Source organism: Caenorhabditis remanei, chromosome I (genome assembly GCF_010183535.1).
Source record: "Caenorhabditis remanei strain PX506 chromosome I, whole genome shotgun sequence".
Classification (NCBI taxonomy): Eukaryota; Metazoa; Nematoda; class Chromadorea; order Rhabditida; family Rhabditidae; genus Caenorhabditis; species Caenorhabditis remanei.
The window spans coordinates 12,787,954-12,800,771 of NC_071328.1; the positions used below are offsets into that span (position 1 = coordinate 12,787,954).

The window sequence follows — 12,818 nt, forward strand, 5'->3', positions numbered from 1 at the left end:
TGCAATATTTTATACTATATAATTTTGTAGTTGACAACTTCTCTCTAGCCCTTTACGTTCTTGAGATATGCGCCTTTGAAGACAAGCACCTCGTGGGTTGATGTGTTAAGTGGCATGACGTGGCAAAAGAAAATGTGTATAGTAATAAAAACTAGCTGGAAACCTAGAAATTTATGACTTTCTTTGATTGCACGAGCTCTCTGGGGTACTGTAGCACGACGCAAAAATAAAAAATAAAGTTTGGGCGGTCAGGGAATTAAACCGGAGACCCATCGTGCGCGAAGCCACCGCCTCCGCGAAATGAACGGGAATACTGTAACCCTTCGACATTTTTTTAGATCACTTCTCTTCCAAGACTCCTTTCTCAAAAATCTGAAGAGCTATCAAAAATTTGTTAATTATCAAAATACGAGGAATTTTATGTTGATCATTTTTGTAGTTGAAAACTTTTTTCTAGCGCCTTACCTTCTTGAGATGTGCGTCTTTGAAAACATGCACCTCATCACGCCGAGAGAAGAGGAGGGTGCAGACAACGAAACGCTCTAGCTTCTCTGCGTCTTTAACTCTCGCTGAGTTACAGTAGTACAATCTACCCTAACTTTTGAATTTTTTTCAACAGCGTCCAATAACTATCATTTCCACGTGACCTCCCAAATTCCCCAATTTCTAGAATGTTCCGTGAAAAAACTAATTTCCAACCAAAACACCGAAAAAACTTTATTCCAAATATCCCAACTGGTCAAACAATATTTTTATCTCGTCACCGTCTCGTCCCATAAGAAATCAATTGATTCAAAGCAATGATGACGTTGGTCGAATCGAAAGCGGAATTCGAAATTACAAAGAGATCGATGGAGGATGAGTCTGAAATTAAGGATGCCGTATTTTACAATGTTACCGTTCCCTTTGTCGAGACTTTTGTTCTCAAAAATCCAGGAGATTTCTGCATTTCAAGAACGATTGATGGAGCGTACTATTTGTCGATTGCTGCGAATAAAAAGGATAAAAAAGGAGAAGTTCGTGTGGTGAATCTTCGTGTCGATGATTTGGAGTGAGTGACTTAAGTAATTACTTTGAGTGGAAATAACTCAAAAACCAAAAGAGCTGAAAAAAAGTTGTCAACAGATAAAATGTGCAAAATGTTATGCTCTATAACTTTGTAGTTGACAACTTTTTGATAAGTGTTTTGTGCTTTGAGATACAAGTATTTAAAGATAAGCTACTCAATACAACGATCAGGATGACCGTAAAAGTGTCATCATTTAACAGCTCGTATCTCAAAAACTAAAACAAATGTTTATGAGTTGCCGACTACAAAAACATAGCTCACAAACTAATCTACAGTTTCCAAAAAAGTTTCCGAAAATCGGATACCACCCCGCCTTTCGACATCCTTTTAAACATGTCCAATTTTTAGAAAAGAAGTCGGAATTCCTGGAATGATGTTCGCTCGTGCGGACACCCTTCCTCAGCTGATCTACCAATTGAAACATGAAAATGTGAGCAGAGTTATCAACAGAGCACTTTTGCATAACCTCAACAATTTCAGATGGACATTCTCAGTGGAGTTTTGGAGCAGAAGTTGACGATGAATCGTTTGTTGGGACCTCAGGTCACTGCGATGCATAACATTCTTCAGACCGGAAAATCGGTCAAAGTTCAGAGAAAACTCTCGCAGGACACGGCGTCTCCAGTATGTGTGGCAAATGCGCTCTATTGAGAAAACAAACGATTTTCCAGATCTACATCGGCGAAATGAAATTTTCCGACGGAAAAATCAAGGAGGCAGTTTTCGAGGAATTTCCTGGAGGTGGTCAGAATCCCACTGAGCTGAAAACGTTCTTCGAAAAACTGGTCAATTCGAAAAGTCTTCGCGGGAAGAATCTTCCGATTCGTATTCCGATTGGAGCGATTATGAACCCGCCCACTTTGATCTATGAGTGAGTTTCAGAACGATTCTCATTAGAGCGCGTTTGTTACCAATGAAGATTTTACAGAAATAACAAATTGGAAGTCGGCTGTAATCTCGAGGATTTCTTGTTCTTCCATCAGAATCGGCTGGATTTGACTCAACGGATCAAGGTAAGACATTACCACGGGAAAACCCAAGAGGGAAAGACGGGAGTGCTCTCTCAGTTGCTATCCCAATTTTTGGCGGATCATATCTCGAAATCGAAAAAAGCTATCAAAAAATTGTCAACTATAAATCAGATCAGTATAAAATTCTACGTATTTTATTAGTTGACAACGTTTTGATAGCTCTTCACGTTATTGAGATATGCGTGTCTAAAGATAGACGAGTGATGGAGAGGGTGCAGAGAAGCGAGACTGTCTGAATTCTCTGCGCCCTCTCTCTTTTTCCATAGAATATCTGCTGATCTAAAAATCAAGTCCAATACTTTATTCTATACACTTTTACAAGAAAAATCTGTCAACAGTCCTCTTCCAGATCTGCTCCTCGGCCGTCCGTGTCCTCTCAGAACTCCATCATGCTGACATCTACCACGGAGCATCTCAGCTAGAGCATTTCTACGTGGATTTCGTTGGATTCAAGAACGAGGACATCAAGAATTATGAGCTCGTTTTTAATGGAGCCAGTGGATTGATTCGCGAGGGGTACTTGACAGAATTTGAACTTAAATTTTTCAAAATTATTTTCAGAAAATCCGACAACTCTGTGTCGGTCATCGACTATGATTCAACTGCTCCTGAGGTTGCATTCACTAGAAAATTGACGAAGGAGAGTGGAGTTTTCAATTTAGGACGTCTTTTCGAGCAGATTCTGAAACCGGATCTGTTCAAGTCGTATAGTGAATCAAATGAGGGTAAGTTACTTGGTAATGCAAATGCGCTCCACCGCTAACCAAACAACTTGCCTTCAGGATCTCCGGAATCCCTGACCGAAATGCGTCGTCTGATCTCCCGTGCCACCCACCCCAACCCGACTCGTCGCCCAACAATGCATGGAATTGTTATGATGATTCGAGATGTTCTCTTGAAGGCTCCGAAATCGAATTCTCACATCTGTATGGTCCATTTCGATCAATTCACCAACTGAATTCAAACTAAATGAATAGAAAAAAGACAACTGCTGACTGGTATTTTTCTTGTAAAAGTGTATAGAATAAAGTATTGGATTTGATTTTTAAAACAGCAGACATTCTATGGAAAAAGAGAGAGGGCGCAGAGATGTCAGACAGTCTCGAGATAGTCTAGCTTCTCTGCGCTCTTTCCCTCTCTCATCTCCAGTTTATCAACTTCGAAGACGCACATTTCAAAAAGTTGTCAACTAATAAAATATGTAGACTTTTATGCTGATTGTTTTTGTATTAGGCTGGTGCATAAGTTTCTTTCTTTTTTAAAGGTGTGACTTTGGTCCTCGGTCTCTAAGCTGTGAGATTGTTTTTCAACCCAAACTTTTTTGCATTTTTATTACCTCTTTAGTGGCTAACACATAATGTATCAAGTTGGTGCAAAGACAGTCCGCTCGTGAAAACGATGGCTTTTTCGGTCGCCGACCAAACGCCTATTTTGGAAAGTTTTTTGATTCTAGTCGCATTGGTATTAAAATTCTTAGATGTTTATGAAAAATTAAATGCAGTTTTTAGAACAGAACTTTATCTTGTTATCACATTTCAGTTTTTGGTCGGAATGTCAAAAACAAAAAAGTTACGATCAGACGATTGAGAGCAACGAGAAATCATGGTTCAGCTGGGTTCAAACAGATTACATAAATATTTGAGGGAACATTTTTACAAAACTATTTGTAAAAGTTAGATGGTAACATGAGCAACTTATGCCATAAAAAATTTATGAAAAAGCCATTCAATTAAATTATGAAACTTGGGTGATGTATTTTCTATGGTTTCTGCGCTTTTGAGAAACTTTGAGAAGTAGACCTAGGTGGAGTCTAGGTCTCTTCTCAACGATCCCAAACAAGTCTGAATTATTTTGTTACAAGTAATCAACAGTAGATACATTGCTCTAAAGTTGTGCAAAAGATCTAGTGAATTGATTTAGAAGTACGAGCTGTAGGCTTCATCAAACTTAAAAATCACATCATTTTGATGAGATTGACTTCGCGCTTCCTGTGAAATGAGGGAAAGTGCTTAAACTTTTCAAACAAAGTAGATTTAGATACATCAATTTCTACTCTACTCAATACTAAACATTTCCGCTAATTTCCTTAATTAGCGTTAAAGAAAAATCGAAAATACTCGCACATGCCTAACTTGCTGATCCTCACCTTTCTTCAGGGACCGGCACTAAACTATGGTTGCTCAATTCAAATGTTTCTATTTTTTTTAAACATAACGTTCCTTGCATGTTTCAATTTTAAATAAATCACTCTTTTTCGTCAACATTTTCTAGGAAAAAAATTGAGACGAAGAATGGTACCAAAAAAGGGTTCCTCGAGTATTTTGACTTGTCTACGGCTGAGATTAAGCAGATGGCGGACGTCAAGTCATATGTATAATCGCAATGAGTTATAGGTACTAACCAACTATATTTCTTTTTATGTGAGCAATTAGCCTTCAAGAAATTTCATGACAAAAATTGTCCAAAAACAGAAAGAAACTTATGCACCAGCCTGATAGTTGACAACATTTTGACTGCTCTTTTCGATTTCAAGATGTGATCCGTCCAAAACGTTGGATAGAGATTGAGGCAGCGGATCAGAACTCCCAAATTTTCAAAATTTTTGATTTCTACAATTCTTGAGGAAGAGGGGTTAGAAGAGTGGCAGACAGCGAGACACTCCGGCTTCTCTGCGCTCTTTCATCTCCCTCGTAGGTGACAATCTTTAAAGGCGTTTATAAAATAGAAGATCAATGAAAAACCTGTAAGATTTGATCTACAAGAAAATTCACACAAAAATTCATTCAATGAGAGACTAATAAGCGATTCATACATCCTGACGAATGAGACCCTCGAACTCCTTTGTGACTTCCTCCACTTTCTGTTTCAATCGATCGGGGATCGAGACCTTTTTCTGAAAGAAAGCAATCAATAATCTCAATTTGATCTACCCTCTTCACTCACCTTGATGTAGTAAAGAAGACAAAATTTAATTTTATTGTAGAAATTTTCTTTTTCAATTCTAGAGTCGATGAACTTGGCACCGGACGTCTACAGGAAATAGAAACTTGGAAACTTTTACCGATTGTCAGCCATTATGAAGCAATGAGCGCATGCAGGACGCCGGCAACACTAATGCAACAACTATCCAGATTTCATTTAACACTTGCACGCCTCTGCGCAGCCGGCGAGCAATCCTCGAATGACTGCTGCGTTAGTGTTGCGTTACGGTAGCGAAAAGTAGCCGAGTGGATCTGAAAACGACAAAAAACACAGAACGGGTTACAATCATTTATTCGTAAGTTTTTTAATTATTTTTTCTGTTTCTCCTCTTCATTCGATCTGTACAACCTCTTGCCTTTCCTGATCCATAATTTCTTATCGGGACCACTCACGACTCGAATGCTTGGCGATACCATCTTGGGTGTCCGTTTGATCGACGTTGGTACGGTCGTACGGATGTCCGTTGGTACGGATGTCCTGAAAAATAGGGATATAGGGGCAGAGGCCAACCCTGGGGTCTTACATTCTCTTTGAAAGCGGATGACAAAACATAGGATCTTTCGTGTCGGTGCTCTTGATACCATTTGGTGGTGGGTTGATCTTCACGTTGGGTTGGGTCTGGATGTCTCTTGGTGGGACGGATTGTGTCATGGTGGACAAGCACGTAGAAAGTGGAGATTCTGGTGAAATCGCCAGCTATTTATGCGGAACGCTTATCATTGCTCTAGATCTTTGCTTTAGATTTCGAGGGAAGATAAGGGGTAAAGGTTACGGGTTAAAAAAAATTTAGCTAAACTTTTATTCTTACACGAAATGTCAAGAGATCACGTGAAGTTAAATATTTAGAAAAAATTCATTTCAAATTTTTCTTGAAAAACTCCATATACTGATCGTAATGTTTGAAAGTGTGCCAGACGAGTATGTCCGTTTTTTCCTCAGCTGTTTTCTGAAATAACCAGATTTTTTGTTTGATTGTTTTTTAAAGAAAAAAATACACACATCTTCTGGAAGCATGTGAAGCATTGGGAGGCTTTTACGGGCAACGCCAACGGCATCTGCAAGTAGGCCAGTAATGAAGACGTCTTCTATCTGGAAATCGGGACATTAGTCGGACAATCGTCAAGCTTAAAAAATTCTGAAGCAGTCTTACTTTAAAACTGCCCTATGGTGTCCTACTGTCTCGTGAGGACAACTTTTAGGTAGTTGGTAGATCAAAGAAAGATCTTAATTTTTGTAGTTGATAACGTTTCGCTAGCTTTTCTAGCTTTTGAAATGTGACTGTTCCAGCAAGACAAAATAGAGATGAGAAACTCTAACTTCTCTGGGCTCTTGCATTTTCTCAGGCTCATACTTTGATCTTTAAAAGCTCTTATCTCGAAAACGAAGAGGCCTATCAAAAACTTGTAAACTACAAAAATAAAGTTCAAATTTTCTCCACATTGTATAAAAGTTTGCGATATTTTGTAGAAACCCGCCGAAATAAAATTCCTATGTTTCGTCGCTCTCAGTATATCCACTGCCGCTTTCCTCGTTGCCAAATAAAACGGACCAGACAAACATTCCGGATACTTTTTACACTTGTATGCTTTTTCTGTGACGTGCCTGGAAGAATAGTCTATTTCTTTTGAAACTAGCCCCCCTCCAAAATATAATTACACTCACCACCTTCTACTCTTATCATGGTTCACTTCTCCACCTTCTTTTACAATCTCTCCGTATAAAGTGGAAGTGTTGGTATCGATGACATCGTCATTGAGAAGGTTGATCAGTTTATTTGGGAAATCCTCATCGATTTTTCCAATCAATTGGAATTTCGGAGCTTTGCTTGTGGCATGCAAAAGAGATGCAATTGTTTTATAAGTCAACTCTACATAATTATCGATTAGATCCACTATAATAAGATAGCCGTACAAATTTGCTTCCTCTAGCAATAACTTTTTGACATTCTCATCTTTCTCCACAATTCCAACTAGACTACGGCAACTACGACATTTCGCAACTAGCCATTTCGCAACCATAGAGCTAGCAATAGTTTGACCTAGTTTAGTCAAAAAATGCGTCAGACCACCTTTCGTCGATTTGAATGCTTTAAAATATGTTCCCAGACCCTTCGGTACACTCAACATATTCCACTGAACATACGTGATTTGCGAAATGTCGCAGTTGTGAATTGTCGAGGAGCCGTTCAAATCGTATAGTGAATCGAATGATTTTAAAGCTTTAAAACGAGAAAAAGGTGAAACATCAACAACTTTTATGAAATTTAATTTTAAAACATGATGGAGTGGGGTGAGAAAATACCAGAAATTAATCTGATAAGGTAAAACGGGCGGAAAATAACAATTCAAAATGATAACAAGAACAACAAGATAAGAAATAACAAAAAATGAATCGAATTATTCAAAAATAATTGGGAATCTTGTCGTCGCAAGCCGGACATTGTTCGTGGAATCGAATATGGAAGTAAGCGCACTGAAAATAGAAAAATTAATGAGTTTTCTGGAAATTTCCGATTTTTCTAAATACCACTTGATGGAATTTCTCGTCATTTCTGGAACAATCCAACTAGTCATCGTCGTTCGACTCGATTTCTTTTTGACATACATAACAGATGACGACCGGAGGGATTCTGGAGGCCTCAGTATCATCGGATACCTCTTCCATATCTTTCTTCTGGTTTCCAGCTGCCAATTCATCGAGTAAATGTTGAATTACTCTCTGATCCGCCTCATTTTCAGCAGTCAACTTGAGAATTGTCTCATGAAGTCGTTGGTTTTCCTCAGTTTTCGCCATAATCTTTTCCTTCAATTTCATCTGTAATTGGGTCTGCAGTTGACTCTCTGATACACATTTTTCCGAATTATCGTTCAGAATTTCAGATGATTCAGTGGCTACTTTAGATCTCTGAGCCAACAAATTCATGATATCTGAGACCATCTTCTTCGACGTCTTCTCATCCTTAATCGGATTCTGATTCTCCTTATTATCCTCATTATCATTGGGGCTTTCGTCTGTAGGATTCTGAAAATCTGACATCCCTCCTTCACCTTCTGACAGCTAGTGGAGCTCTCGATTTTCAGATTTTTCAGAGCCTTCGGAAGCTTTTCCTCTGGCGGATTCGTGACAGAGCTTCTGATCTCATCTGACATTTTCTTCTTCTCTTTCTCGCACTGCTCACACTTTAATCCCGGAACTCTGCCGCATCCTTTCTGATTGAGAACGAATCTCTTATAGTTCGAGAGTCGATTGAGAACACAAATCATCTGACAACTCTCCACTGCATCAATCAAGTCACAAGTTCTCAATTTCTTCGCTTTCTTCACTCTTTTCACATGCTTATAAACCACTTCTGCATGCTCCTCGATATCAGGGAAACTTTCAGTCAGTCCAAGGTGTTTCAGCTCGTTTTTCAGATTCTGGACCGTAAATCCACCGATTTTGAGGTTTCTGACTTCTTTCACCGGCAAAACTTCATACTTTTTCAGTGGATTCGGATCTTGTGAGATGTCATGTTGAATCCCAGCTCTGACGATGAACGGTTTTGTCTGAAAATATCTATTTTTCTGATTAATTATACAAGGAAGTCATTCTTACACGGCAAGCAATAAATTTCGCTTCGAATTTTTCAAAAATTGGTTCAAATTCCTCCCAATCGACGCATTGATACTTCTGGAATAATTTCAGTCCGAAAATGATTTCTCTCAGAAATTCCAGCAGAAAATCGACGGCTGGAATGACGAAATGACCCAATTTGAGTCGGTGTTTGGAACGTAGGATTGGAGTGCGGATGAACTGGAAAAATTGGATAAATATTAGCTCACCACAGTTGTTACAACAGCGCTCTACTGAAATTCCCTTGAAAAATGTCCCTTTTCTCTGCGTCTCTCAGTTTTTCACACTATTTACTTCGGTTCCGGTAGAGCGCAGTTGTAAGAAGCGTGCCGTGCTAATATCAGCCCAAAAATTCATTTTTCTTCTCTCCACACCTCAATATTCTGAATTCGATCTCCATACTCAGCCTCAACATCCTTCATACTCATTCCTTCGAAAATCAATCCATCCGAGTGAATTATTTTCAAGTCTTCTGATTCCGGAGACACCCTATTCAATGCATGATACAATTCCTCTTTCATCACATATCTCTCCTCTCCATCCTCAAATAATCTTACAGTAATTGGAGTGGAATCAGTGGAAAACTTGAACGATTCTGGTCGATTATCGATAATCTCTCCGATAGAATTGATAGTACATGCATTAACGAACAGTCCGACAGGCATCTGGCTTGATTGGCGCATAAAACGCGCCTCGTGTAGTCATTTTTCTGAAAAATTTAAACATTCAATTTAGGCTTTGAAACAAGAAAAACGCGATTTGTCAACTCGAAAGAACTAATAAACTATTGAAAGTACTGTAATCGATGCGCCTTTGGTGTAGATTTACGAGGCGGTACGGTAATTAATTAATTTTTCGAATTGAAATTGGGAGATTGTATGAAAAAATGTAGAAAGACTGTCATGTTTGTGTTTTTTAAAAAATATTATTCAAGATTCAAAAAATATTATAACGAATAAACGATTATAAAATCAACATAAAATATCAGAATATATACTTTATCGGGAAAATTGCCAACAATGATAACGAAAAAAAAACAAGTAACAAATTATTAGCTTGACACAGTTCTTACAACTGTGCTCTACCGAAATCCTCTTGAAAAATGACTACTTTTCTCTGAGTCTCTCAATTTAGTACACAATTTTTTTCGGTTTAATAAATAACAAAGAAAATGATAACACAGTAACAAGAAATCATTTAAATTCCAGGGAGATCTCCATTGCACGCCGGGCATTGAGTGTGGTCTTTGCGCCATTTGAATGCACACTGAAAATGAGGAAAATGAGGGAAAGTTGATAGAAAATGAAATAAAATTACATTCGAGTGGAATCTCCGTTTGCACAGCGGACATCTGATGACTTTTTGTCCCGACTTGATTTGACTGGAACAAATGAGACAATCGATCACGAGAGGAGCATTTTTAGAGGTGACAGAAGCAGTTGGAGTCGATTCTTCGGTAGTTTTCTCGTCGATATGATTAGTTTTCTGGTTACTAATCGATAAATCGGTAATTCTATCAAGTAACTTCTGAATTACATTCTCATTCGCCTCATTTTCAGCTGTCAACTTGAGAATTGTCTTCTGAAGCTCCTCATTTTCTTTTGACGCCTTCAGAATCTCCTCTTCTTTCTCCTGATTCTTTTCCTTCTCATTGTTCAATTCCCCCTCCATTTTTGCTAATTCCTCCGTCTTCTTTGCTTTCGACTCCACAATTTTCTCACTTTCTTTCTTCAAATCACTCAATTCCTTCTCTGCATTCGTTATCTCCTGTTGCATATCCTTCAACTGATCTTGACTCATTTTCAGCTCATTTTGAGTTTCAGTAAGGACTTTTGAAGATTGAAAGCACTTTTCATAGTCTTTTGGAGCAAAAAGAGCCGGTTGTGAGTATTGATTCAACATCGATGCACCTGAGCTCTCGATTTTCAGATTCTTCATGGAATTCTGGATATCTGATGTCTTCTGAACCTCCGCAGGTTGCTGACTGACTTCTAGTGCATCCGACATCGTCTTCTCCTTCTTACACTGCTCACACCTGTATCCGAGTACCCTCTCACATCCTTTTTGATGGTGAAGAAATTTCTTGAGCTGAAAATTATATAAATTAGCAAAATAATAAACCAAATATCTTACACTTGGAGCTCTATTGAGCACACAAATCAATTGGCAATTCTCTAAAGCATCAAAAAGATCGCAAGTTCTCAGATATCTCTCTTTCTTCGCTTTATCGATTTTCTCGTATACATCTTCTGCATAATCTTGAATTTCAGGGAATGTGTTAGTGAGTCCCAAATGTGCCAGTTCGTTCTTTAGGTTCTGTGCAGTAAATCCGTCTTTCTTCGCATTTCGAACGTCTTTGACCGGTGAAACGCCGTACGGTTCTAATGATTTACTCGCTACGCTCTCGACACGAATATCAGCTCTCAGGAAGTATTGCTGCTTCTGTAAATTTCCCATGAATAGCTCGAAATTGTATGACAACTTGCGAGACTCACTTTTTCACTATCAAAAAGTTCTACAAGCTTGCGAAAAAGTGGGACGAATTTCCCCCAATCCGAACATTGATGTTTTTGGAATAGTTTGACTCCCAAAATCACATTTTTCCAAAATTCGAAAAAATAATCGACAGCTGGAATGACGAATTCTCCCGGAAAGTGGGATCTGATAGGTACTGCACAGTGTTTAGAGCGAAGAATCGGAGTGCGGATGAACTGGAAATAATTTGGGATTATTTTGTACTTTCTGCCGCTCCACACCTCAATTTTCTGAATTCTATCTCCAAACTCTGCCTTGACGCATTCAAAACTCATTCCCTTGTAAACAAATCCATCATTTTGAATATCGAATCTCTCAGATTCCGGAGACACTCTATTCAATGCATGATACAATTCCATCTCCATCACATATTTCTCCTTTCCATCCTCAAACAATCTGACTGTAATTGAAGAAGATTCCGGTGTAGACATTAAAAGCGAGGCGCGTTTTGCCATAACTTGTTCAATACCGTTGATGACACAAGTATTGCTGAGCATGATGAAAACGAGCTCTTTTGCCTCCGCTAAATGTGTACGAGACAACAATTGTAGCGGTTCCAAATATGTAGAGAGGATTAAATCCCAAAAAGTCGGATTCAATTCCCGGAATTTCGAAGCGATCGCTGCGTAATTCTTAGCCAACAAGAGCATTTCTAGATGATGACGTTGCGCCCACTGAAATTAAAACATGAGAATAAGAAAATAAGCATTGAAAACACTACCGCTTGTTGGAGACTTTTTGTTTCTCCTTCTCTCATTTCCTTCTCAATTTCATCGAACATTTTCTCATCGAATTTCACAAATTCCACTTGTCCATCAGTTCGCATACTTTTGGATTTCAGAACATGTGCAAGCAAGACACGAAACGAATCGGTTTTCTAAAAAACAGAATAAAACGGAGTTAACCCATTGAAAATATAACACTGACGTCACGTTTAATAGTATGAAGTGCGATATTTTGAACAACTGTATAAATATCCGGTTTACAAATGTATTTCTCTCCATTTAGGCTATTATAGATGACTGGTGATGCCTGAAAACATTTTGATCAATCAGATATTTCAGTATGAACTGCCTACATTGAAAGGGTACGCATGGTCATCAAAAAAACGAAAAATTTCAGTAAAATTTCTGAATATTTTGAGATTCTCGGCAATCTCCTTGGCCGATCCGTACATTCCTGTAAAAACTGTGGATTCACGAGAGATGGAAACCAACACTTGCTCAATTGATTATTCGATTTATCCAACATCGTCTGAATCATCTCCTCACCATCCTCTTCTACCAGTTTCATCGATCCATAGGACTCCAAGTCGCGTAGAAATGGGCGGAGCTTAAAATGAACTTATTAATATCCAAGTTCAGAAATCAATCACTTACCTCAGGAAGAATGTACCAGTAGACATGAACATAAACGACGTCGGAGTGGAGAGCATTGTCGGGACACTTTAGAAATTGCATCTTTTTTCTGAAAATAAGAATTAAAATGACTACTTCTTAGTATTCTAGCTCAATATGAAGAAATGAACAGGGGGTTTATCCCTGAAAATGTTAGAAAAATATGAACAAAAAGGAAAGAAAACTCAGAAA

At 38.4% G+C, this 12,818-nt stretch overlaps 4 protein-coding genes across 4 annotated transcripts; 1 reads left to right on the forward strand and 3 right to left on the reverse strand.

The window, feature by feature from the left end:
* Nucleotides 1–800: 800 nt before the first annotated feature.
* GCK72_002872 (uncharacterized protein) lies at nt 801–3,058 on the forward strand (the record flags this gene model as incomplete). The annotated part of the gene is made up of 8 exons (XM_053723662.1): nt 801–1,051; nt 1,418–1,499; nt 1,550–1,693; nt 1,741–1,940; nt 1,998–2,082; nt 2,450–2,616; nt 2,662–2,825; nt 2,883–3,058. The coding sequence occupies 8 exons, from the start codon at nt 801–803 to the stop codon at nt 3,056–3,058; spliced, it is 1,269 nt and encodes a 422-aa protein (XP_053592307.1).
* Nucleotides 3,059–5,390: 2,332 nt separating this feature from the next.
* Nucleotides 5,391–5,733, reverse strand: GCK72_002873 (uncharacterized protein; the record flags this gene model as incomplete). The annotated part of the gene is made up of 2 exons (XM_053723663.1): nt 5,391–5,559; nt 5,606–5,733. The coding sequence occupies 2 exons, from the start codon at nt 5,731–5,733 to the stop codon at nt 5,391–5,393; spliced, it is 297 nt and encodes a 98-aa protein (XP_053592308.1).
* A 202-nt stretch (nt 5,734–5,935) lies between these two features.
* On the reverse strand, nt 5,936–9,359 carry GCK72_002874 (uncharacterized protein; the record flags this gene model as incomplete). The annotated part of the gene is made up of 8 exons (XM_053723664.1): nt 5,936–6,028; nt 6,082–6,171; nt 6,600–6,684; nt 6,745–7,214; nt 7,687–8,093; nt 8,138–8,627; nt 8,677–8,874; nt 9,069–9,359. 8 exons carry the CDS (start codon nt 9,357–9,359, stop codon nt 5,936–5,938), a joined length of 2,124 nt encoding a protein of 707 aa, XP_053592309.1.
* A 532-nt stretch (nt 9,360–9,891) lies between these two features.
* GCK72_002875 (uncharacterized protein) lies at nt 9,892–12,689 on the reverse strand (the record flags this gene model as incomplete). The annotated part of the gene is made up of 9 exons (XM_053723665.1): nt 9,892–9,960; nt 10,012–10,782; nt 10,828–11,136; nt 11,190–11,405; nt 11,451–11,903; nt 11,951–12,106; nt 12,157–12,261; nt 12,430–12,561; nt 12,609–12,689. The coding sequence occupies 9 exons, from the start codon at nt 12,687–12,689 to the stop codon at nt 9,892–9,894; spliced, it is 2,292 nt and encodes a 763-aa protein (XP_053592310.1).
* Nucleotides 12,690–12,818: the final 129 nt, after the last annotated feature.